This window comes from Podarcis gaigeae, assembly GCF_964106915.1.
Source record: "Podarcis gaigeae genome assembly, chromosome: 15".
NCBI lineage: Eukaryota > Metazoa > Chordata > Lepidosauria > Squamata > Lacertidae > Podarcis > Podarcis gaigeae.
Genome location: NC_139692.1, coordinates 41,970,003 through 41,995,283, shown reverse-complemented (window position 1 = coordinate 41,995,283; position 25,281 = coordinate 41,970,003). Strand labels below are relative to the sequence as shown.

At 47.1% G+C, this 25,281-nt stretch overlaps 2 protein-coding genes across 5 annotated transcripts in view; one reads left to right on the top strand and one right to left on the bottom strand.

Moving 5' to 3' along the window:
• Positions 1-112: 112 nt before the first annotated feature.
• Positions 113-4,831, bottom strand: LIAT1 (ligand of ATE1). 3 transcript variants are annotated; one of them, XM_083715303.1, is made up of 4 exons: positions 4,706-4,831; positions 3,389-3,569; positions 1,256-1,827; positions 113-194 (listed from the first exon to the last, which is right to left on the bottom strand). In XM_083715303.1, the coding sequence occupies exons 1-3, from the start codon at positions 4,709-4,711 to the stop codon at positions 1,319-1,321; spliced, it is 696 nt and encodes a 231-aa protein (XP_083571429.1). In that variant the 5' UTR covers positions 4,712-4,831; the 3' UTR covers positions 113-194; positions 1,256-1,318. The 3 variants fall into 3 exon arrangements, with proteins under 3 accessions (XP_083571429.1, XP_083571428.1, XP_083571427.1); XM_083715302.1 differs by having other exon boundaries at positions 1,256-1,824; positions 4,706-4,814; XM_083715301.1 differs by lacking the exon at positions 113-194 and having other exon boundaries at positions 1,239-1,827; positions 4,706-4,813.
• A 10,505-nt stretch (positions 4,832-15,336) lies between these two features.
• The window catches only part of RPH3AL (rabphilin 3A like (without C2 domains)), a 48,612-nt gene continuing 38,667 nt past the window's right edge, over positions 15,337-25,281 (top strand). Inside the window, exon 1 of one of the 2 annotated variants that reach the window (XM_083715261.1) lies at positions 15,337-15,489. Coding sequence is in view for 1 of the 2 variants with exons in the window: in XM_083715260.1 (XP_083571386.1) it covers positions 15,937-15,986 (50 nt within the window). In the remaining variant the exon portion in view is untranslated. Of the gene's footprint in view, positions 15,490-15,857; positions 15,987-25,281 lie in introns of those variants that run through there. The other variant, XM_083715260.1, reaches the window with a different exon arrangement.

Here is a 25,281-nt window from a genome sequence, read left to right as displayed (position 1 = left end):
TTGCCTCTGGCCCTGTGCATCACTGGCACGTGGGACCTGAAATATTGCCCAGAAAGGAATGCAGCCCTCACCTGAAAAAGGTTCCCTACTGTGCAGTAAAAGGGAGTTCAGGTGAAGTTCAGAGAAGATACCTCTATTGTGTCGTTATTCTTCCCCTACCACAAAGGGAGCATATGCCATGTTCTCTCCACCAACTGCAAAGGAAGACGACACTGATTGGTTTTATACACAGCAAAGTGAGAAGCAATGGTTTAATTCTAACAAAACTGAAAGTCATTCCCGTGGATTCCCCAATCCCTTCCTCCATCTGTGGAAGGTTAGTTGGATGCCAGCAAATCATTATCTGTCCATCCGCACAGAATTTGATCAAACTTAAATTTGCAGTGTGCAGACAGCTGTTGGTTAACTTGATGAAAAGATGAATCATTTCATTAGTTTCAAATATAACCATCTAGGAAGGGACATTTTTCCATCTCTGGTGGACCTGCCCGAAAGTGAAGGCCTTCTGGGAAATGATCCATAATGAACTAAAAAAGGTATTGAGATTTACCTTACCTAAAAAACCAGAGGCCTTCCTTCTGGGCATGGTGGACCAGAGAGTGCTTAAGAAGGACAGAACCTTTTTTATGTATGCTACCACAGCAGCAAGGATCCTGATTGCAAAATACTGGAAGATACAAGATTTACCCACGCTGGAGGAATGGCAATCGCAGTTGATGGACTATATGGAACTGGCTGAAATGACTGGCAGAATCCGAGACGCGGGAGAAGAAACAACTGAGGAGGATTGGGAAAAGTTTAAGGACTATTTGAAAAAACACTACAAGTTGTATGAATGTTAAAAAAAAAAAAAATGCACCTTTCAGGAAATTCTAGCTTCAGCAAATGTAAGTTATTGGAATGAAAATTAAGACACAAGAATTCAGAGGTAAAATAATGAAATAACTTTATTGTGTTTAATATAAAACATATAAGAATCGAGTGACAGTAAAATTGAAAATAGGGAACATGATAAAATGGAAGTTACAATAAGTTTTGAAATAAGTTAACAAATTGCTGATGTTTTATAAGACAGAGAACGCAGGGTTTGGAGGATGTGGGGAAGTCCTATAGAATAGAAGGAAAAAGATTATGGAAACTCGTTATCTATACCCTATCTTCTTATAACCACTCTTTATTCTTTTTTCTGTATTTCTAAAAAGCAATAAAAATATTTAAAAAAAAAAAAAAAACAAATATAACCATCTAGGGTTACCTCTTCAAGATCTTCATGCCTTTGCTTAAGCAAAGCAAAACAGAAGCATTCGGGAAGATTTCTTTACGCTATTTCCTGAGAAACACTTGGCATCAGTGCTGACTGCCTTTTTGAGACGTTTGTTGAGATTTTAGAATTTGGTCCACTTTGGTCTGTCTTGGGTGCTGAAGTAGTAGTGGAGGACATGCTCTTTCGTAGCAACTGCTCCTTGCCCTGAGGAGGAGCCACATAATGTTGTGGCAAGTGCTTAAAAGCGAACGATGGCTCTGATGGTAGGTTTTGCTGGATGTACTCCCCATAGCGCTTCCTTCTGTTCAGCCTGTAGATCCACAGCCTCTCCTCTTCTGCTATGGGATCATCCAGGACCCCATCCCAGCGAAGGCTCTCGTTGGAAAGCACAGAGTTGTCTTGGGTCAAGAACGAAATGCTGGCAGAGAGAGAAGGTTTGCCTGGAGTCGCCTTTGGGGCAGCACCTTGGGGCATCGTTCCAGGGCCAGTTTGGTGTTGAAGTAGTTCAAGGGGTGATGTCACAAGGATGGAGGGCTTCTTGCTTTTGCCTTCAGGTTTTCCTGCTTGAAAAGAATGGCGTCAGAGAGGAAGTCTGAGCACCTTTCAAAGCACATCACAGGAATGTACAATGCCTTAGGCCAAGTCAGACTATTGGTCCCTGTAGCACAGGACTGTCAGCGCTGACTGGTAACAACTCTCCAGGGCTTCAGGAAGAAAATATTTACCACTCCCACCGGGGCATGTTGGGGATTGAGGCTGGGACCTTCTGCATACAAAGCAGAAGATCTCTCAATGGCTTGTCCCCCGTATCAGCATATTAAAATACCTGTGTTGGGAAAGACATGCACAAAGGAGCAGCCTTATTTATAGAGTCAACTGGGTGTTGACTGACAGGACAGCAGTTGCTCTTCACCATCACTTTTTTGTAATTACTTTAGCTACAAAATGGTTTAATTGTATTATTCAGCCACTTCTGTTCCTAAAGGCAGAATGTTTCAACATCCTGCTGTTGAAATGGAGTGGTGATTGATGAATATCTCCCGCCCTCTACTGCTTAAACTAGAGAAGAGCAGCTGCTTGAAACTTGCTCTGGAAAACACCCAACTCTTCCTACTCAAAGATCCAATTTCTAGAACAAGTGTTTGCTTCTCCAAAAAAGCAGGCCACCACCAGCACTGTTCCTTCCCTTCTTGTGCAGATTGCTAACTAGCATGAAAGACTACTTGAATAAACCAGACATGTTGGTCTAAAGAATGCAAATTTAGGTCGGTTCTTATGCACAAAATCCACAACCAGCCCTGTAACGGCTGTACTAAAATGGCATTTGGCAGCCACAGCGTGGGGGGAACCTGTGGCTTTCTGAATATTATTGGACACCAGCTACCAAAATCAGGACTGAGAGTTGGTTGGCCATGCTGCCTGTGGTGGACATACATCAGCTGAAGGGCCACGAAGTTCCTCATGGCTGTTTGAAAGGCTAGCCTCTCTTGCAACTACCATCAGGCCACTCATACAGAGCCAGTGTGGTACAATGGTTAGAGGGCTGGCCATGGAGCTCACTGGCTGACCTTGGCCCTGTCACTGCTTTTGGCCTAGCCATAACTGTCAACCTTCCCTTTTTTTGCAGGAAATTCCCTTATTTCAGCGCCGTTTCCCGCTGCTTCCCACTGCTATCCCGGAATGTTAGATATCCCGTAGACTGTCTCCGGGGCAGGTGAGGCTGCTGATCCCTTATTTTCAAATCCAAAAGTTGACAGCTATGCTGCTGATCCCTTATTTTCAAATCTGAAAGTTGACAGCGATGCCTAGCCTACTTCACAGAGTTGTGGTGGGGATTAAATTAGGAGCAGAAGAACCATGCACACCACCTTGAGCTCCTCAAGAGAGAAAAGTAGGTGGGATATAAATGCAAGAAATAAAATACCCTTCACACACAAACACCCAGTTCTGGCTGGGTGAGTACATGCAAACCACCATTTTGATTTCCCACAATGCCCAGTTTTCAATTTCCAGCCATGCCGTGCAGGGAAAACTGTGGTCAATTTTAAAATGGCAGCTTGCAGGCACTGCTGCCAAGGAGCCCACCATCACAGAAGGGAGATTAATGGGCTTGGGGGTGCCCACCATTATCTTGTGCTGCCTTCTTTTTCTTCTTTCTTGCTTTCTTCTTGGTCTGAGGGGTGTGTGGGCGTTCCTTTGCAGGTGGTTTTTTGGTCTTGGCCCCCTCCCCCTCGGAGAGGGGGTCTTGCTGACACACGTCCATCTTTCTGGATATCTCTTGCTCCTTTGGGTGCTGCTGCTGAGCCTAAGAGAGACAGGAGCAGACGAGGAGTGTTGGACTGGGTCTTGGGTTCAAATTCTCCCTCAGCCATGAAGCTCTCCCGGTGGCCTCAGGCCAGTTGCTGTCTCAGCCTAACCTACCTCACAAGGTTGTTGTGAAGCTAAAATGGAAGTGGGGGGGGGGGAGAAAAATGCAATCCACCTGGAGCCCCTTGGAGGAAAAGGTGGAATATAAATGTAAACAATAATAAATACATCTCCACTTCCAATCTAGTATCTGTTTAGAGGTCAAGGCGTTGTCTGCATGAATCTTGGGAATTGAATTTTGGAGAGGATACTGACTGATCTCCATTTCTGACTCTAATCCACTCTGTCCACTCCCCTAGAATTAATAATTCCTCAATATATCATTCAAGAGATTTATATTCTGCTTCCCAAGGCAAATCCTTGAGAACTGTCCACACATCTTTCTGTTTAGTGGGTTTCCTGCAACGTTCACAGCCTGGAGGGGCCTCTTTGCCCTGCAGTAGAGAGGACAAAGGAAGCCCCTCCATGGGAACATTTGCAGTATGAAGAAAGTTACAGGATTTCAGTGGGCTATTACAAGACGAGCGCAGATTGGAAATGGAGGAGTGGGGCTCTCCCAAAACATTGGCAGGCACAAGCAATAAGTGGGATAGTGCATAACCACCCCAATGCTCCTCAGTAAACTTCCTTCCCCCCATTAATTGACCATTTTCTCCTCCGAAAACCCCAACTTTTCATTATTCCCACAATAATTGACCACTTTCTCCTCAGAAAAACCCAACTTTTCACTATCCCCCATAAACTGACCACTTTCTCCTCAGCACGCCCCAACTTTTCACTATCCCCCCATTAATTGACCACTTTCTCCTCAGAAAATCCCAACTTTTCATTATCCCCCCATTAAATGAACACTTTCTCCTCAGCAAACCCCAACTTTTCAGTATCCCCCCCATTAATTGAACACTTTCTCCTCAGAAAACCCCAACTTTTTAATTACTCTTGCTTCTCCACCCCCCACCCCCATTAATTGACGACTTTTCTCCTTGGAAACCTCCTCATTAGCCCCCCCCCATTAATTATTCTCTCCCCCCCTCCCCCATAGCATTCCCATGACCTGCCCCCCCTCCGAATTACAGGCATGCTGAGGTGGGGGGGTCCTCCCCTCCCCCCGCACTCCCTCCGCTTCAGCAGTTGCCCCCGTCCTGGGACCGAACCTTTCCGCCAGCTCCGGTGCTCCGCCCCCTCTCTCGCTCCGTGGACGCGTCTCCAAGGCAACAGCGCACGGGCCTCCTGGCTCCATCCGCGCAGAGCCGAGATGGGAGAAAAATAGTTCCCACCCCGGACTGACACTCCCTAGCTCAAAATAGCGCGGGGTGGAAAGACTACATATTAATTTATGTTAGTGCTATAAATCGTACTAGTCATCATCACTACCACCATCATTGTGGGTTGGATCCAGTGAGCTTCTGTTCAGAATAGTCCCATTGGGATTAATGGACCAAAAGTTAATGGTCTCCATTAATATCAATGGGCTTAACATTGAATACAACTTTGTGTGTGTGCGTGACAGTGTAATGGTTCTACCTCTCTGCCTGCCTACACGCACAAACAACTATATATGTTTGAAATATTTATATGCCACCTTTATAGAGTAAAACTTTATCAAGGTAGCTTCCATTTTTTAAAAAAAAAAACCCATAGCCCCTCTAAGTGTTTATAAAAACAGCACAAACTGTGGATATATGTGTGTTGTAGAACTGAGTTTTTAACATCATTCTTATTGCATATGGATATTTTAAATGATATATTGCTTCAACTTTTTCTTCTAATCTAAAGCAATTTTCATTATTTTAAAAAAAATATAGCATACAATTTTATTTTGTAGGATCTATATGCTGCTTGACTATAAACAAACAAATAAAACCCTTATAGCAGTTTATAAAAAGGAGAAAACAATAAAACTATTAGTTAAAACATTTTAAAACATTTTTCTAGGGTTACCATCTTTCAAGAAGTGAAAATCCGGACACAAACCAATTGTCGACCCTTATTATTATTATTTTTTAGAGAAACAACCCAAGGTTTCTGCCACGATTTTGACTGTTATGTTGCTAAAAATCCAGGATGAACCCCTGAAATCCCAGACGTATGGCAACCCTACTTAAACATTCAAAAATTAATGAGCATGAATGATAGGTGAAAGCTAGATTGAAATGCATGCCGTCATTCTTCATGCCTGGGTAGGCTAAGTATAAAAGTTTTTAGCAGGTGCTGAAAAGAGTAAAGCGCTGACATGGCGTCAAGGGGCAGGGAGTTCCAAAGTGCAGGTCTAAAAAACTTATTTCTTACGAATGCAGAATTGAGTTTTAGGGGACACTTGTAAGAGGCTGATGGTAAGGCCAAAGTCCAGGCAGGCTTGGGAAAAACAGCCAGTCTTCATAGAGCTTTCTCAGTATGCGCTGTCAAGGCTGTATCATCTGAACATCATATCCTGCCACACTTTTGTCTTGGCATGGAGGCGTTTCAGGTTGAACAGACTCCCCCATCACCCCCATCATTGAATGGATACAGACACTGTCTTCAGTCGAGCTGAAGGCACAGGAGAACAACAGGACATCTGAACTGCTCAACATTGGGGAAGCTGAGCTATCTTGCAGCACTTGCAATGACCCTGTAAGGTGGGCCTGCGTTTATGTTAAGATGTGGGTGAACACATCGGATGACACAGCGATTCTTCAAACAGCTCTTGTTTATTGACAGGCCAGAACAGAACTGGGCTGAAGGGTTCAGCCAACCTGCTTATATAGAGCTCAACTACAAAGCAACAGTAACAACTTTCTGTAACTATCCAATCACTGAACGTCACTTTCAATTCCTTATTTGCATATGTGGACCTGAGTGAAAACTATCTACAGTATCCCCCTGCTGGCCCAGGGTGAGAACTTCAGTACATAACACCTTATTCATTCCATACTGCAGCTAGGCAGGAGTTTGGCTCTTGTAGTTCTGCCACGATGTTTACATCCCTCCCTAGATGACCCTTGGGGTCCGTTCCAGCTCTACAATTCTGTGATATTTCACATTTCTTTTGCAGTCAGGTTTTTGCTGTTTCATCTTGACTTACGATTCTGCCTCTTATCCTTGGGTTCTCTCTCAAAACTGACTGATTATCCTGATTTAACAGCAAACACATAACCCTCCCAAAAGATGCCCTAATTCTTCATCATGCTAATTATTGCTACCAACTGTCATAGTGATTGGTGGCGGTTGTTTTTCCCATTGGAACAAAATGCTTAAACAAGATCAGCCCTTTGTTCCTAAGCAAAGCTTTTCCGAGACAAGTTTTCGCCGTTAGCGTGATAAATGGGAAATATGTACAATTATTGTATTATTATTATTGTTTTCGGTAAAAGAATAATTGCAGCCTCCTCCTCACTCTGACGATGCCATAATTATAATTCCAAAGAAGACTAGAGTAAGGCGGCTGAAACTAAAAGCCAAAAGATCACATCTGTGTGGTTATATATTCCCTTTATGGCGAGTAGAATGTGTGTTTTTTTTAAACAAAATATTGTGTTTCAGTGTGGTAATCCACCCTGGAACCTAAGGGTGAAGGGTGGGTAATTATTAGTAGTAATTATTATTTTCAAAGTTTTGTGAGAATCAGACGATATGCCCCCTCCTTTTTGACAGTGTAGCCCATATAGATCAGAAGTTACCCCCCACTGAGTTAAGAGAGACTTGCTCCCAGGTATGGTAAATGTCTATAGGTAGTGGAGATAGGTCCACAGACCTGTCTCCCTCGGGAAGTTGTGGACTCTCCTTCCTGGGAGGTTTTTAAGCAGAGGTTGGATGGCCCTCTGCCATGGATGCTTTAGCCGAGATTCCTGCATCCCAGGGGGGTTGGACTAGACGACCCCCGGGTTCCCTTCCAATTTTACAATTCTATGTTTCTATGACAATGTGTACACATTGTCTTTTCTCATAACACTAGGACTCGCAGACATTCAATGAAGCTGGAAAATTCAGGACAGATAAAAGAAAGGACTTCCTTGTGCAGTGCAGAGCTGGAACTGTGGAACTCTCTGCCGCAGGAGGCAGTGATGTGTCCACCAACTTGGATAATAATCATATAATAAGAAATTATTATTTATACCCCACCCATCTGGCTGGGTTTCCCCAGCCACTCTGGGCAGCTTCCAACCGAATATTAAAAACAACACAGCATCAGACATTAAAAACTTCCCTGCCTTCAGGGCTGCCTTCAGATGTCTTCAAAATGTCAGATAGTTGTTTATTTCCTTGTCATCTGGTGGGAGGGCGTTCCGCAGGGAGGGTGCCACCACCGAGAAGGCCCTCTGCCTGATTCCCTGTAACCTCACTTCTCACAGCGAGGTAACCTCCAGAAGGCCCTCGGAGCTGGATGGCTTTTAAAGAGAATTGGACAAATTCGTAGAGAAGGCTATTGACGACTACTAGCCACAATGGCTGTCCTCTGCCTCCACTGTTGCAGGCAGTTCTGCTTCCAGATCCCAGTTTCTGGAAATCACGAGAAGGGAGAGGGCTCTTGTGCCGGGTCCTGCTTGCGGGATTCCCATAGGGGCGCCTGGTTGGCCACTGTGAGAACACCAGCCTAATCCCTTTTTAATGGATGACTGAAACGTACACACCTCTGCTTAAACACAGCTGACATTTGGGATGGAAGCTGCTTTGCAGGGGAACACACCAGACATTGGTATTTCTCAATAAATGCTACAGAATTGATCTGGGTTGTGGCTAACAGGCCCAGCTACACTATGGTTACCAGACGTCCCCGTTTCCTGGGGACAGTCCCTGGATTTACAAATCTGTCCCCAGACAAAATCCGTCCCGGGAATGTTCCCGGATTTCATTTCATGTCCCCAGATTTATATTTTAAATGTTGCAGATTTATTAGTTGGGAATGAACGTTGCGTGATTGGTTCAACGGCACAAGACACATCATTTGGGGAGTTCCGGTGAAGCAAAATGGCGGGCGCCATGGCAGCAAGCAACTCCTGAAGCCAGCCAGAGCCAACTGCGCTACCAGGCTGGCTCTGGGCTGCTGAGACTGCCGCTGCCACCGCCACTACCGAGGGGGAACCAGGGATGCCTGGCGCATCAACTGGGGGAACCGCTGACACCCCCACCCGTGACCCAAATCGAGCCGGGTGCGAGAGCACCTGGCTGGCTGCCTAGCGGCACTTGTAGCCTGCTCCACGGCGACTAGCGCTCCAAGAGAGCAGGCCGGGGCCCAGAGGACGGCAGCTCGACAGAGGAGACCACAGAAGAGAAGATATTACTTCTATTTTTTTTTTTTAAATAACTTTTTAAATATGGTAACTTTCCCCCCTCTTTTTTCTTTTTTAAGTGTCCCCGGATTATTTGAAAAAAAAATCTGGTAACCTTAAGCTACACCATACATTTAAAGCACTCTTAGATCACTTTAACAGTCACGGCTTCTCCTAAAGGATATTGGGAACTGTAGCACGCTGACATTACAGAGCTATAATTCCTAGCATCCTTAGCAAATTGGAGTCCCCAGGTTTCTCCACAGCTGTCAAAGGGGTAAACAAGAGTTCCAAAACCAGCAGTGGGAGCACACTGGAGCCAGAGTAAATGGTCTTATATGCACAGACAGAGTTGGTTGTGCCTATCTCCCACCCTATAAGTCCCAATGGGTACCAGCCTCCATTGGACTAGCACCTTAAACACAGACCACTGCATTTAGGAAACTTCACATAACAGCAGTGATTGGTTGCATTGCATTTGCTGCTAGAGGGCAGCGGAGAGTTGCGAGAAAAGGTCATAGTGAAGCAGATAATCAGGTTATGTTCCTAAGAAGTGTGAGTGTGAGATTGTTATTGCTCATTGCACCCAGCAATTTATCATTCAGCAACCAGTGCGGTTGCAGGTTCAACATGACAGGTTAAAAACATGTGGATATGCATCCGGAGAGAAACAGCGAAGGGTATTTTATTCCGAACCTACTTTGCAATGTTGAAGTGAGGATGAAATTGGGTGGCGTGGCGTAAGAAAGACCGTGTCTGCCTCCTGATTTTTTTTATTCTGTAAAATATATATCCTGCTTAATTGTAAAAAAAAAACAACAACCACACCCTCAGAGCAGTTTACAAAAAAAAGAGTAAAATCAAGAGAAAATCACAACAATAACAAAATTAAAGTTAAAATACTAAAACTGATTAAAATTACTGTACCTCAACTTTCTAAGCATCTGGGTAGGTTTGTCTAAGCAATAATGTTTTTATCAGGGGCCGGAAATGTACAGTAAAGGTGTTTGCTTGATCTCAATAGGCAGGGAGTTCCAAAGGGCAGGTGCTCTCAAATTTCGGCAGTGCCCTGTGCCGACCTAAAATTTAGCGCTCCCACCTCTTGTGATCTATTGTACATCGTTGTTATGATGCCTCCTGCAACACAGGGCTGGGTGAGCACTGTCTCTCTGAGCCTAGCCTACCTCACAAGGTCGTTGGGGGGATTAAAGGAGGAGGGGGAAAACCTTGTATGCTGCCTTGAGCCTCCTTGGAAAAAAAGGGCGGGCTATAAATGGACGCGGGTGGCGCTGTGGGTTAAACCACAGAACCTAGGACTTGTTGATCAGAAGGTCGGTGGTTCAAATCCCCATGACGGGGTGAGCTCCTGTTGCTTGGTCTCTGCTCCTGCCAACCTGGCGGGAAGGTAAACGGCGTTTCCATGCGCTGCTCTGGTTTGCCAGAAGCGGCTTAGTCATGCTGGCCACGTGACCTGGAAGCTGTACATCGGCTCCCTCGACCAGTAAAGCGAGATGAGAGCCACAACCCCAGAGTTGGCCACGACTGGACCTAATGGTCAAGGGTACCTTTACCTTTATAAATGCAAACAATGGAAATAGATATTATTATTTGGGGTTGGAAAGAGAGGAAAAGTTCTCTAACCTCCTTCCTCACAAATTATGTTGGAATTTTTTATTTCCCCTGGTTGATAGCTCTGTTCTGCTGGTTCCCCTGCTGTGGTCTTCAGTGATACACTCTGAGCAGGATTTTACCACTTCAATTAGGACTTAGTTGCAGATGAGGGCTGCTTTCAAGCCCCGATTAAGAGTTTAACCATTTACATAAATTGCCCCTCCATGCCTTACGAGATATACGGAAACATTTGTCAGAAATGTAATGTTTTAAGGAGAGAAACATCTCCCCGCCACGCCTTTCTCTCCAGCAGGCTGCAATAAAGCCATAAAACGCTTTTTAGAAAAACGAAATGGCCAATTACCCTAACTGCCTCGTCTCAGCAGGGAAATGCCACAGTGAGCTGCGGCATTGTCTTAAAACATCCCTTTCCCTTTCCGGTGAGGGATGGGGAGATGTGGGGCTGCCATGGCAACCAGCGGTCTCGGCCTGCAGCACAACAGGCCTGACACCTGTAAACAGAGGAAAGCCTTGTTCCGCCAGCCTTCCCCCCCCCCATTCCTTGATGAAATTACCCCCTCCCTCCTGCTGGCGTGTGGGATGCTGTCAAGAAATGTTAAAACCAGTCATGCAGCAAAGAGGCAATCTACTTTCCAGAGGAAGTGAATTACTGATAGCTTGGATGGAGCTGCTGCCAGTCAGAGCATGCTCTGCTGAGCTAGATGGGTAAATGCGTAAGATCCCTGAGAGAAGGGTTCATGCAATGTAATCAACAGACAGACAAATTTCTAATGGTGCCAGGGGGCCTCGGTGAAATTTATTGCAAGCTGGATGTTGGATAGGTAAAGGTAAAGGGACCCCTGACCAGTCATGGCCGACTCTGGGGTTGTGGCGCTCATCTCGCTTTATTGGCCGAGGGAGCTGGTGTACAGCTTCCGGGTCACGTGGTCAGCATGACTAAGCCGCTTCTGGCGAACCAGAGCAGCGCACGGAAACGCCGTTTACCTTCCCGCCGGAGCGGTACCTATTTATCTGCTTGCACTTTTTGACGTACTTTCGAACTGCTAGGTTGGCAGGAGCTGCGACTGAGCAAAGGGAGCTCACCCCGTCGCGGGGATTCGAACCGCCGACCTTCTGATCGGCAAGTCCTAGGCTCTGTGGTTTAACCCACAGCGCCACCCTCTTCATTTAAAACAGAAAGTTGCATTTAAATCCAGTTCAAAATGTGACAGAGACTATTTCAAGAGGGCAACAGCTGATGTAACGTGGCAGCTGTTTTGGTAAGGAAGTAAGCAGATATTGGAAATCAGAGGCAGATTTTTGGAGCAAAAGAGGAGATGAGAGCAGCTGATATGGGGGGGGGGCACAAGGAGCAATGGGGAGCAGAGAAGCCTGAGGATGGAGGGAGGAAGCTGGTGAGGAAAATGGCACAGGAAAATCTCTGCTGCTTCCTGCCCTCCAACCTCAGCTTCCAAGGCTCCTCTCTGCCATTGATTCACATGCCTTCCCTCCACATCTTGGAGGACAGGCAGCATTTTCAAAACCGGTGGCACCTGAAAATATGGTAAATATGTGAATACACTGTTTTAAGAAATCATCAGTTTGAACAATTAATTAAACCACAGTCCTTCCATAATAATAATAATAATAATAATAATAATAATAATAATAATAATTTATTATTTATACCCCGCCCATCTGGCTGGGCCTCCCCAGCCACTCTGGGCGGCTTCCATAAAAACCAAAAATACAATAAAATATCACACGTTAAAAACTTCCCTGAACAGGGCTGCCTTAAGATGTCTTCTGAATGTAAGGTAGGTGTTTATCGCTTTGACATCTGCTGGAAGGGCGTTCCACAGGGTGGGCGCCACTACCGAGAAGGCCCTCTGCCTGGTTCCCTGTAGCTTCGCTTCTCGCAATGAGGGAACCGCCAGAAGGCCCTCGGCGCTGGACCTCAGCGTCCGGGCAGAATGATGGGGGTGGAGACGCTCCTTCAGGTATACTGGACCGAGGCCGTTTAGGGCTTTAAAGGTCAGCACCAACACTTCGAATTGTGCTTGGAAACATACTGGGAGCCAATGTAGGTCTTTCAAGACCGGTGTTATATGGTCTCGGCGGCCACTCCCAGTCACCAGTCTAGCTGCCGCATTCTGGATTAGTTGTAGTTTCCGAGTCACCTTCAAAGGTAGCCCCACGTAGAGTGCATTGCAGTAGTCCAAGCGGGAGATAACCAGAGCATGCACCACTCTGGCGAGACAGTCCGCAGGCAGATAGGGTCTCAGCCTACGTACCAGATGGAGCTGGTAAACAGCTGTCCTGGACACAGATTTGACCTGTGCCTCCATGGACAGCTGTGAGTCCAAAATGACTCCCAGGCTGCGCACCTGGTCCTTCAGGGGCACAGTTACCCCATTCAGGACCAGGGAATCCTCCACACCTGCCCGCCTCCTGTCCCCCAGAAACAGTACTTCTGTCTTGTCAGGATTCAACCTCAATCTGTTAGCCGCCATCCATCCTCCAACCGCCTCCAGACACTCACACAGGACCTTCACCGCCTTCACTGGTTCTGATTTAAAAGAGAGGTAGAGCTGGGTATCATCCGCATACTGATGAACACCCAGCCCAAACCTCCTGATGATCTCTCCCAGTGGCTGCATGTAAATGTTGAAAAGCATGGGGGAGAGGACAGAACCCTGGGGCACCCCACAAGTGAGAGCCCAGGGGTCTGAACACTCATCCCCCACCACCACTTTCTGAACACGGCCCAGGAGGAAGGAGCGGAACCACTGTATGACAGTGCCCCCAGCTCCCAGCCCCATAAGACGGTCCAGAAGGATGTCATGGTCGATGGTGTCAAAGGCCGCTGAGAGATCCAGCAGAACTAGGAAACAGCTCTCACCTTTGTCCCTAGCCCGCCGGAGATCATCAACCAGTGCGACCAAGGCAGTTTCAGTCCCATGATGAGGCCTGAATCCCGACTGGAAGGGATCCAAATGGTCCGCTTCTTCCAGGCGTGCCTGGAGTTGTTCGGCAACCGCTCGCTCAAACACCTTGCCCAAGAATGGAAGATTTGAGACTGGGCGATAGTCGGCCATTGTGGCCGCATCTAAAGATGGTTTTTTAAGAAGCGGTTTAATAACCGCCTCTTTCAGCGGGTCTGGGAAGGCTCCCTCACGGAGGGAAGCATTCACCACCCCACAAAGCCCATCGCCCAGTCCTTCCCGGCTAGCTTTTATAAGCCAGGATGGGCAAGGATCCAGGAGACAGGTGGTTGGCTTCACTCGTCCAAGCAGCCTGTCCACATCCTCGGAGGTAACAGATTGGAATTGATCCCACACAACTTGACTAGACAGGACTCTAGCACTCTCCCGCCCCGGCCCTGCTCCCACGGTGGAGTCTACTTCTTCCCGAATCTGAGCGATTTTATGTGCAAAAAACTTTGCAAAATCATTGCAGGAGAATATGTGGCCCGTACTGGGCCCCGATGTTACAGGTGGTTCCTTATGGAGAAAGTGGAAAGAGAAAAGTTTCCCTGCATCTCTCGTAATGATAGAACTTGGAAATATCCAATGAAACTGAAGATTGGCAGATTCTCATTTATTTGGCCTGATCCTTTCAAAGTTTCCTTGGATATCCTCTTTTTCCTTTAGCCTCCTTGCATGGGCATAGCCGGCCGGGGTGGGGGGCATGGGGCAGCTGCTTCCCCTAAGCCAAGTAAATAAATAAAAGCACTTAACTAAAAGTAAGTTTTAGTTTTTATAAGTTGCAAGATTTCTACAATTCTATGATCTACGATTTAGAAGCTGAACCATGGTACACCATGTGGAAGAAGAAACTCAGCAAAAATCAGATAAAAGAGCTGAACATAGCAGACCTATTAAAAGAGGTGGAAATCTTTTACCCCACCACAAAAAAGGCTCTGCTCGTCTCTCTTGCTCAGCCAGGCACCATTTGCACCCTGGAGAAGACTTGGTTGAGGAAGAAAATGGGTGCTCTTTGTAATTTTGCGAAACACACTCGTTAACCACATGAAAGGTACTCCCTGATGTTAATTTTTTTATTTAACTTCCTGGCTTTCAAATGCCTGGAGAGTTTGACGGAGTTCTTCCTGAGGTTAAAATAAAGTAATTTAAAACAAGAGTTACTGTTGAGACATTTCATTCTGAATCTGCTACAGCCTTTCTCAATTTGTGGGTCTCCAGATGTTGTTGAACTACAACTCCCATCACCCCTAGCTAGCAAGGCCAAAGCTCGGGGATGATGGGAGTTGTAGTCCAACAACATCTGGGGACCCACAGGTTGAGAACCACTGTCAGACAGAGGATGAGGACAGGTGGGTGTCCTGCACCCCCCCCAAGATAAATCCTGTCAACTGGAGGCCGGGCGGATCAACCCCCCCCCCCACAGGGTTGCCAACTTGAATAAAATACTGTACAGTATTGGGGGGGGGCGGTGCACACACACAATGCCCATCAACTTGGGCATTTTTTTAAAAAATAATTTTTATTAAGTTTCCATATTACCAAATTAAACATATCAAACCAATTAATCCAAATTATAACAATACACATCATATAATCCAATTGTTTTCCAAATTATAAATTTTTGTGGGGGGTACCCATGCTTCTTGATCGGCAGGAGTCCAATCTTCCAATATTTCTGTACTTGGGCATTTTCTTGGGGGGCTCCTATGCCCCCTCAAACTCTGCCCGTGTCTGGCTCCCCCGCTCCGCAGCCTCTACCGCCCCCTCCCCGGCTTCTCCCGGAAGCCCAGCCGCCTCCTCGCCTCCGGGATTCCAGGCCGGGCTTTCCCTCCCTCCCTCCCTCCCTCCCTCCCTCCCTCCCTCCGCACGCTCCGCTGCCTGCCGGCGCCTTATTTATTTAAGGTCTGAGTAAGAGCCGCGGTGGGGAGCGCGCCTCTGGCCGGGCCGCCGACGAGGTCCCGATCTGCCGGCTCCGAGCAGCCTCTGCCGCCTGCAGAGCGGAATGGGCGCGGTGAGTGTGACCCGAATCGCGTTTACACGATCACTTTTCAATCCGGTTCTAAACTTTCCCCTGGTGTCCTCCTCCTTGCGCCCTTCTCCCAAAAGATAAAGAAAATCCAGTGGCTCCTCGCCAGAATCTCTTGAAAACCCAAAAGCATTTGTTGCAAACTGGGCAGATGCATTTTTTCCTTTTTTAAAAAAATGCTTATTCTTTTTTCCAGTTCCTTGGGAACGGAAATCCCTGGGAACGGAAACTCATTGTAAAGCTGCGGCGGCGGCGGCGGCTTCCTGGCAGAAGCGGCGCGCGGGGTGCTGTGTTGCGCAGGCGCGCGCCGTGGAGCCCGAAGAACTTTGTTTCTGGGGAAAGGGAGGTGGCGGTGGCTTGTTAAACGGCGGAACTCACTGCGACAAGAGGCAGCGATGGCCACCGACCGGGGGGGGGCGGCTTTCAAAGAGGATGGGACAGATGAATGGGAGAGGAGAAGGCCATCGGTGGCTGCTAGCCAGGTGGGCTACGCGGTCAGAGGCAGGGATGCTTCTCAAAATCCAGTTTCTGGAGGACACAGCAGGGTATCAATCTCCTTTATTGGCACAAAAAAGTGCATCGTATACATCATGGGTAGGCAAACTAAGGCCCGGGGGCCGGATTCGGCCCAATTGCCTTCTAAATCTGGCCCGCGCACATTCCAGGAATCAGCGTCTTTTTACATGAGTAGAATGTGTCCTTTTATTTAAAATGCATCTCTGGGTTATTTGTGGGGCCTGCCTGGTGTTTTTACATGAGTAAAATGTGTCCTTTTATTTAAAATGAATCTCTGTGTTATTTATGGGGCATAGGAATTCGTTCACCCCCCCCCCCAATGTAGTCCGGCCCCCCACAAGGTCTGAGGGACAGTGGACCTGCTGAAAAAGTTTGCTGACCCCTGGTATACATGGATCAGAACACAACACAGTTAACGAAACATAGTAGGAGATGCTCTAGGATAAAACTGTCCAGGCATTGTGAAGTACGAAGATGACTCTTAGGACCTACGGTGATGTAATTTCATAGCGTTACTCAAAAAACTTGCCACATTCTCCCCGTCATTCCTGCAATTGTTCAGCAGATAAGACACCCTGGAAGAGTCAGTGAGATAAATCCTCTCCTTCAATAAGGGGGCCAAATACTTATCAAATACTTTTGCATAAAATGGGCAATAAAATAAAAACGTGTGTGATAGATTCGACCTGTTTTGTGCCACAAGGGCAGCATCTTTCAGAGAATGGGATTTTCAAGAAACTACCTTGCGAGGGAAGAGCTCTGTGTAGGTGGGGATCGCAAAGCTGTAAATATAAATATGTGCAAATATGGAGTGTCCTGGTTAAACAAGGGTGGGATTCCCAACCCCAAGGGGTATCAGGTTTTCTTGGCTGCACTGAAAAGGGGTTTGAATTCAGTCTCTAGGATTCTGCACTTGGTTTTCTGGAATACTTCCAACTGTGAGAGCATAAGCAGCGACTCGAGTGATAGGCCACAGGTTCTGATTTTGCCCTCAACTCAAGATAGCCATTCGAAGTGGTGGGATTCTACCAGCATGTGGAAAGTTAAAGAAGACCGATCGGACATGAAATGTTTGGAGCCTGAATTTTATAGTGGTGAGCAGCTCTTTGGTTTCCGGCAGCCTTTGTCCAGTTTCCAGACACATGGCTGCACATGGCACACAATTTGGCAGCCCCGGGATTTTGCGCAGAAATTTGGATTGAATGCGTTCCAATGGTTGGTTAGCTGCCCCAATCCATAATGGAACACCATACAGGAGTTTGGGGGCTACAGTGTTACCGTGGGTTACATACGCTTCAGGTTACAGACGCTTCCGGTTACAGACTCTGCTGACCCAGAAATAGTACCTCGGGTTAAGAACTTTGTTTCAGGATGAGAACAGAAATCGCGGTGTAGCACCAGCAGGATTAGCTAAAGTGGTGCTTCAGGTTTAGAACAGTTTCAGGTTAAGAACGGACCTCCGGAACGAATTAAGTACTTAACCCGAGGTACCACTGTACTTGGGCGTTAAAGCTGGGACGAACTGATTCCCTCTGTTAAAAAAGAAACAGGAGATAGCCAGAGCCTGGAGTATCCGCTCTGTTAAGTGTGAGCTTACCGTATTTCCAAGGAGCGTTATATTAGAAGTGGATGCCTAGGTATTTAAAGTTTTCAACCCTGTTCCAACGGGGTTCCACTGATCTTGAGAAAAGAAGCACTTTAGATTTTGCGAAGTTCAGTTCCAGTCTGTTGGCTGTACAATATTCCTGGCAACAGCTTCAAGCCATTGTGCGAGACAAGATGACTGCGTCATCGGCATATAGTAAGATGGGAACGTAGGTGGAGCTGAGCTTCAGGCAATGGCCACCCAGCCTGTGAGGTGGGGCAAGGTCATTTAAGGTTGAATAAATACAGGGCTAAGACGAAACTCTGCTTTACCCCTTTGTTGGCAATAATTTTTGGGGTTAGCCTGCCTGATTGGGAGTATCTCACTTGGCAACACGTGGAGGTGTGTAGTTTCCTGATGAGAAAGAGTAACCTTTCAAAGATCTTCAATATGGACAGTGTGTTCCAGAGCAGGTCTCTCAGGACTGAGTCAAAGGCGCCTTTCAGGTCCAGAAACGCTGTATGTATACAGTTTTTGATGAAGAGCATTAGAGTATTTATTCAGTTGGTGGCACAATGATCCAAGGTAGCTTTACCCTGGCAAAACCTGCTTGGGGCCTGCAAATTGAGATACTCACTGGGTAAGCTTTCTCAGAAGATAAAGGTAAAGGTAAAGGGACCCCTGACCATTAGGTCCAGTCGTGGCTGACTCTGGGATTGCGCACTCATCTCACTTTACTGGCCGAGGGAGCCGACGTACAGCTTCCGGGTCATGTGGCCAGCATGACTAAGCCGCTTCTGGAGAACCAGAGAAGCACACGGAAACGCCGTTTACCTTCCCGCCGGATTGGTACCTATTTATCTACTTGCGCATGACGTGCTTTTGAACTGCTAGATTTGCTGGAGCAGGGACTGAGCAACGGGAGCTCACCCCGTCGCGGGGATTCGAACCGCCGACCTTCTGATCGGCAAGCCCTAGGCTCTGTGGTTTAACCCACAGCGCCACCCGCGTCCCTAGAAGATGCTTAAAGGTAAAGGTAAAGGTACCCCTGCCCGTACGGGCCAGTCTTGACAGACTCTGGGGTTGTGTGCCCATCTCACTTAAGAGGCCAGGGGCCAGCGCTGTCCGGAGACACTTCCGGGTCACGTGGCCAGCGTGACATCGCTGCTCTGGCGAGCCAGAGCCGCACACGGAAACGCTGTTTACCTTCCCGCTGGTAAGCGGTCCCTATTTATCTACTTGCACCCGGAGGTGCTTTCGAACTGCTAGGTTGGCAGGCGCTGGGACCGAGCAGCGGGAGCGCACCCCGCCGCAGGGATTCGAACCGCCGACCTTTCGATCGGCAAGTCCTAGGCGCTGAGGCTTTAACCCACAGCGCCACCTGCGTCCCCAGAAGATGCTTAGCATAGAGCTTTTCCACTATGGCGGAAGGGGAGTTAAGCATTTGCCCCCCAGCTGTGTAACTTCTGATGGCTGAAGTTTTGAAAAACCTTGGCATCGGGTTGCCCAAGGATTTCACCTGTTCAGGGTCGTATCAGAGTCTGAAGGGACCCTTGGAATGGCACCCTTTTGTGGAACTCCCTCCAGTGCCCCCCTCAGTGGTACCTCGGTTTACGAACTTAATCCGTTCCAGAAGTCTATTCTTAAACCAAAACCGTTCTTAAACCGAGGTGCGCTTTCCCTAATGAGGCCTCCCGCCGCTGGTGCCCTTCCACCGTTCGGATTCTGTTCTTAGGCTGAGGTAAAGTTCTCAAACTGGGACACTATTTCTGGTTTTGCGGAGTTCGTAAACCAAATCGCTCTTAAACCGAGGTACCACTGTATGTTATTTGGTGGGAGTACCGCAGTCGGAGAATGGTGGGCTCACAGAATTGTAGAGCAGGAAGATTCGACTACATCACATTTTAATGTATGCCTCTCTTCTCCACCATTAAATGCATTTTTGTATATAGTGTTTGGTGGGAGGTCTGCATCACAAAATCCGGAGAAGTACACATACGGGTTTAAGAAGCACGAATGAGATAGTTTTTCATCAAAAGGCAAATAAAATTGAAATGCTCCTCCATGCCTCAGGTACAGGTTATGACCAGGGAACTGTGGGAAATTTAAAATGGCACCTGTAGCATCTCATCACTCTCTTTGGGAACCCCTGCTCTAACCACTACACCACATTGCCCTTCCCCAGTAATGTATTTTTGGACACTTGGCTCTCCCCTCTCATTGGGGAACTGCATTTTGCATCATGTATTGTTTCTGGGAACTGCAAAGTAGGTAAACTCAGATTAAAATGCAAACGGATGCAAATTCCACTTCCATCTGCCCCTCGCATCCAGGAACTCTCTCATTATCCGACTTTCCCCTTCAAAAGCCATTGATGGGGCCCCTTCTCTGCTTCTGCCCTTCTCTTTATGGGGATGCTGCAGAGATCACCCCGCCTGCCCCTTTTATCTTTCCTCCTCCGCACTTGTTGCTGCCTTTGCCATGGCAACGGAGGGGGCTGTTTGTGCAGGTTGCCAGGGTTCCTCTTCCTGCATAATCAGACTTGGCAGTGAGCGAAGGTAATTGACACCGAAAACCGGTCCAGTTGGAAAGAAAACCAGGCCTGGAGTCTTGCTCTGTCTGGCCCGGAGCGGAGACCCTCCTGTCAATGATTTAGCCGCCAACAGCAGCAGCTACCCTGTTTTGCCTCTGTGGGAGTCACTGCTCTGATCTTCAGCCAAACTGCTGTTCTCAGTAATAGATTATTGTATTTTAATATTCTGTTGGAAGCTGCCCAGAGTGGCTGGGGAAACCCAGCCAGATGGACAGGGTATAAATATTATTATTATTATTATTATTATTATTATTATTATTATTTATTATCTGGTGCCCAAGCCCAACAGCAGCCTCCCCTCCTGTGGTTTCCAACATCTGGGATTCACAAGCATAGCTGTTGTGGCCTCCTCTATGGATTTGCCTGACCGTCTTTCAAAGCGGTCCAGGTTGGTTGCCATCTCTTCCTCCTGCAGCAGTAAAAGTCTAAAATCTTCCAACATCCAGCTTTTCTGGATGACCCCGCTTAGTTCCAGTGCTCTGAGATTTAAATTGGCACCGGGAGTAAGTTCCTTTTCTCCAGCGCTCAAGCCCCACTCACACCTGCTTGCCAGCATCTCAGCCTCAGTTTTCCCCATCTGGTAAATGGGAACAAAGCAAGTGATAAATAGGCTGTCAGGCAATCTGCTGCTGTGGGAATCTGCCTTTCCCACTGCCCCACTGCCCTTTCCTTCTTCCCTTCCCCTGCAAACGTTTGGGTCATGGGACCTGCCGGATGAGAAGCCGCCAAGTTTGGAAGCCGAGCCCCACCAACAATGTCAAGTTCAGCAGGTTAAGGAAACACAGTGATGTCACCTGACCCTGTTTGTTCAGAGCTGCCTTGAAACAGCTGGGCGAAGGATGGTGGCTGGTTTGGGACACACAGCCAAGTGCCATGAATTCCAGTTTCACTTCTTCATTTTTGGATTTCCATTGAGAGTTGATTTTTGCGACAATAATAATTCATTACCGACTGAATTTACACCCTGACCTTCCTTTCCAAGGAGACCACGGTGGCAGGCAGATACGGAATTTAGAAAAAGAATGAAAACAAAGCAAAAACAGAACAGAACATTATCGATTAAAAGCAGTTTTGGTTAAAAAAAAAAACAATTGTAAGAGCAATGACAGATAAAAACCTTCTTCCGCCCTGTGATCAAGGGATTTTCCAGTGCTGGAAAAGTCTTCAGCCACTGTATGCCTGGGTAAAGAGGAATACCATGCCCAGTTCTGGTTGCCTTGCCTCAGAAAGGATATTGTAGAGCTGGGAAAAGGTTCAGAAAAGGGCAGCCGTCATGCTCAAGGGGGATGGAGCGAGTTGAGCGTCTCTTCTCCTTGCGGCACATTGTTAACCTTTGGAACTCGCTGCCACAGGAGGCAGGGATGGCTTCCGAGTTGGATGGCTTTAAAAGATGATTAGACAAGTTGATGGAGCACTAATGACAAACCTAGACAGCATCTTAAAAAACAGACATCACCTTGCCAACAAAGGTCCGTATAGTTAAAGCTCTGGTTTTCCCAGTGGTGATGTACGGAAGTGAGAGCTGGACCATAAAGAAGGCTGATCGCCGAAGAATTGATGCTTTTGAATTCTGGTGCTGGAGGAGACTCTTGAGAGTCCCATGGACTGCAAGAAGATCAAACCTCTCCATTCTGAAGGAAATCAGCCCAGAGTGCTCACTGGAAGGACAGATCCTGAAGCTGAGGCTCCAATACTTTGGCCAGCTCATGAGAAGAGAAGACTCCCTGGAAAAGACCCTGATGTTGGGAAAGATGGGGGGCACAAGGAGGAGGGGACGACAGAGGACGAGATGGTGGGACAGTGTTCTCGAAGCTACCTGCCTGACATGCTCTGGTCCATGGGGTCATGAAGAGTCGGACACGAGTAAACGACTAAACAACAACAACAACAACAACTGTTTGGCTGTTTTTTTGTTGCTGTTACTGATTTTCCCACTGGGGACGACGGAGGATGAGATGGTTGGACAGTGTTCTCGAAGCTACCAGCATGAGTTTGACCAAACTGCGGGAGGCAGTGGGAGACAGGAGTGCCTGGTGTGCTCTGGTCCAGGGGGTCACGAAGAGTCGGACACGACTAAACAACAAACCTCTATGGTTCTGCTCTGCCTCTACAATCAGAGACATTAATACTTCTGAATATCGGAAGCTGGAAACCGCAGGAGGGGAAAGATACTGGGGAAACAGAGGCAGGTTTAGCTCTGTCCTGGACTTTTGAGGTTCCCCTGGCAATGGAATGGGGGAGCCAGCTCTGTCGGGGTGTTAATGCTGTGAGCCCCTCTCCAAACTATACTCGGGCTGTATAGATGTGTAAATAAAACCATATAACTGAAAGACCCCACTGTCTCCACTGAACTTCAAGGAAACTGAATCCTGGGTAAGATCATAACCCCCGGAGTCTCTTGGTCCTTGGAGAGGCATGCAACAGTATGTATTTTATTTTTTACACAAACTTTACTCCAGTCCAATCCAAATAAGTTTATTGTACTAGCCATTGGCCATGACAATTCTGAATCAAAATTAAATACAGACAAAAGGCGTGTTGTGCCACAAATAATGGTCTCTATTTCGATCTCTGCGTCCCCCTTAAGTTCATGGCTGTATTGCCCAGGGTCTTTTTTCTGTTTGTTTGGCAGCCAAGGCAACTTTATGAGTCACTGAAATGTTTACATCGCTAGGAAGTCATGGGACCTTCTCTGCCGGGGAGAGACATCTTTCCCGAATGGGTCCAGTGAATAGTGGGTCCAGGGAATAGTGGGTCCTGGGTCCAGTGAAGAGTGGGCAATATAGTAAATACAGTCGTACCTTGGAAGTTGAACGGAATCCGTTCCGAAGGTCCGTTTGACTTCCAAAACATTTGAAAACCAAAGCGCGGCTTCTGATTGGCTGCAAGGAAGCTCCTGCAGCCAATTGGAAGCCGCAGAAGCCGCATCAGACGTTCGGCTTCCAAAAATTGTTCGGAAAACCAGAATACTCACTTCTGGGTTTTGATCATTTGGGAGCTGATATGTTCAGGAGCCAAGGTGTTTGAGGTCCAAAGTATGACTGTAGTGCAATATGTCTTCCATCTGTGGTTGCCCACAGAGTCTGTCTCCGTATGGCACCTGTTGTACTGTCCTCCTGGGATGGCGGAAGGCATAGGTTGAAAATGCAGCCCTGTAAAAGCAAATTGTAGTTGGAGGTTGGCCAGAGATTCGACCGGCCGTAAAATGGACTGTCGCTTTACCCCAGTATATGCTTTTAAAATTACTGCATGCACACACAAGAAATTGCATATATCCAAACTCTTGGGGCTGTCCCACAGCTACGAGCAGGTAAGGGAAAGAGAGAAAGATCTTCCAGCACTCGTGCTCAGAGTGGGCCCTATCCAGGAAGCAACGCTTAAAACAGGCATAGGCATGCTTGGCTCTCCAGATGTTTTGGGACTACAACTCCCATCATCCCTAGCTAACAGGGCCAGTGGTCAGGGATGATGGGAGTTGTAGACTCAAAACATCTGGAGGGCCGAGTTTGCCTATGCCTGGCTTAAAAGCTCTTTTCTTACTGGGTTACCCAAGCTGACCCAATGCGAACATAGACTTTAAATTCTCCCTCTTGCTCTGGAGTTTGGATGGCCCTGTGAGATCTCATGAGGGCGTCCCAGAGCTGGAAGGCTGAGCAGGCCCTTCTAAGCCTTAGAAACCCTTTCTGCCATGGGAAACCCTAAGCACACCTGGTGCAAAAAGAGCTTTTGAGCTCTCCACTTTGTTTGGATTGAATTTGTGCAGTTTTGAGGAGCCTGCCTTCAGCCGCGTATACAGTTGAAATCACTGCGAGTTAAACGTGTGTCAGGTGCGGTTGTACTTTATGCTCTCCAGGTCCAGAACCGGCAGCTGGGTTTTCGTTTGTTTGTTTTCTTTCTGTGTGTTTTTGCCATGCGCTGCCTCTTCCCTCTGGGAATGCAGCAGACGGGCAAATATGCTTCTGTGTGATATGGAGCCAAGGCCAAACCACCTGTTCCATCGCTATCGATCTCCGGCGGGAGCCTCGTGGGCAAAAACAGACAGCTGGGGGTGGGTTTGGCTCTGCATTTGGGATCCCGGGGCCTCGAGGAATCAATATTTACGGAAACTGATCCCAAGTGTTGTGTCTTTCCTGGCTCGGTTTGGAGGATAGGATTTTTTTCTTTCCGAGGGATGATTTTGACGCTTGAGCCTTACATTCTTTCTCTGCCGTGTGTGTGTGTGTGTGTGTGTGTGTGTATGTGTGTATGTATGTGTATATATATATATATATATATATATATATATATATATATAATGATTTTATTGCATTAGCCATGCGGCCATAGCATAATATACATAGAAATAACAACATAAAATGGGGGTGGGGAGATAAAAGTGTATGTCGTCCTGGGCGAATACTTTGAGAAAATGGGGATAACAAAGGTAACGGGAGATTTAAAACATCGAGTGACAGAGAATACAAAAAACAGGTTCGATTGTGCGGCGTATCGACTACATCTGTGGTATTGAGGAAGGAGTTGGTGCCGCTTTCCTCAGATATATCTGATCAGCAAATCTATCTATACCCTGCTTGCAAATTCTCTCCTCCCCTTTTTATTGAAGTATGTCAATTCAAATAACAGAAGCACAAAAGAAAAAACAGTGCAATATATCTGGAAGAGACTTGAATCAGGTAAGCAGTGTACAGTGGTATCTCGGGTTACAGATGCTTCAGATTATAGACTCTGTTAACCCAGAAATAGTACCTTGGATTAAGAACTTTACTTCAGGATGAGAACAGAAATCGGCAGTGGTGTGGTGGCTGTGGGAGGCCCCATTAGCTAAAGTGGTACCTCAGGTTAAGAACAGTTTCAGGTTAAGAACAGACCTCCGGAACCAATTAAGTTCTTAACCTGAGGTACCACTGTATTAATAATCCTCATCTGACTGGGTCGCCCCAGCCACTCACTCTGGTACCACTGTACCCGAGGTACCACTGTACTTAGGAACATCAGAAAAGCCAAATTTAATGCTGTGGTGTAGAGAGGGAGTTCCGTGTGTCTGTGTTCCCACCAAAAAGCACAGAATTTTTCCAGATCCTCT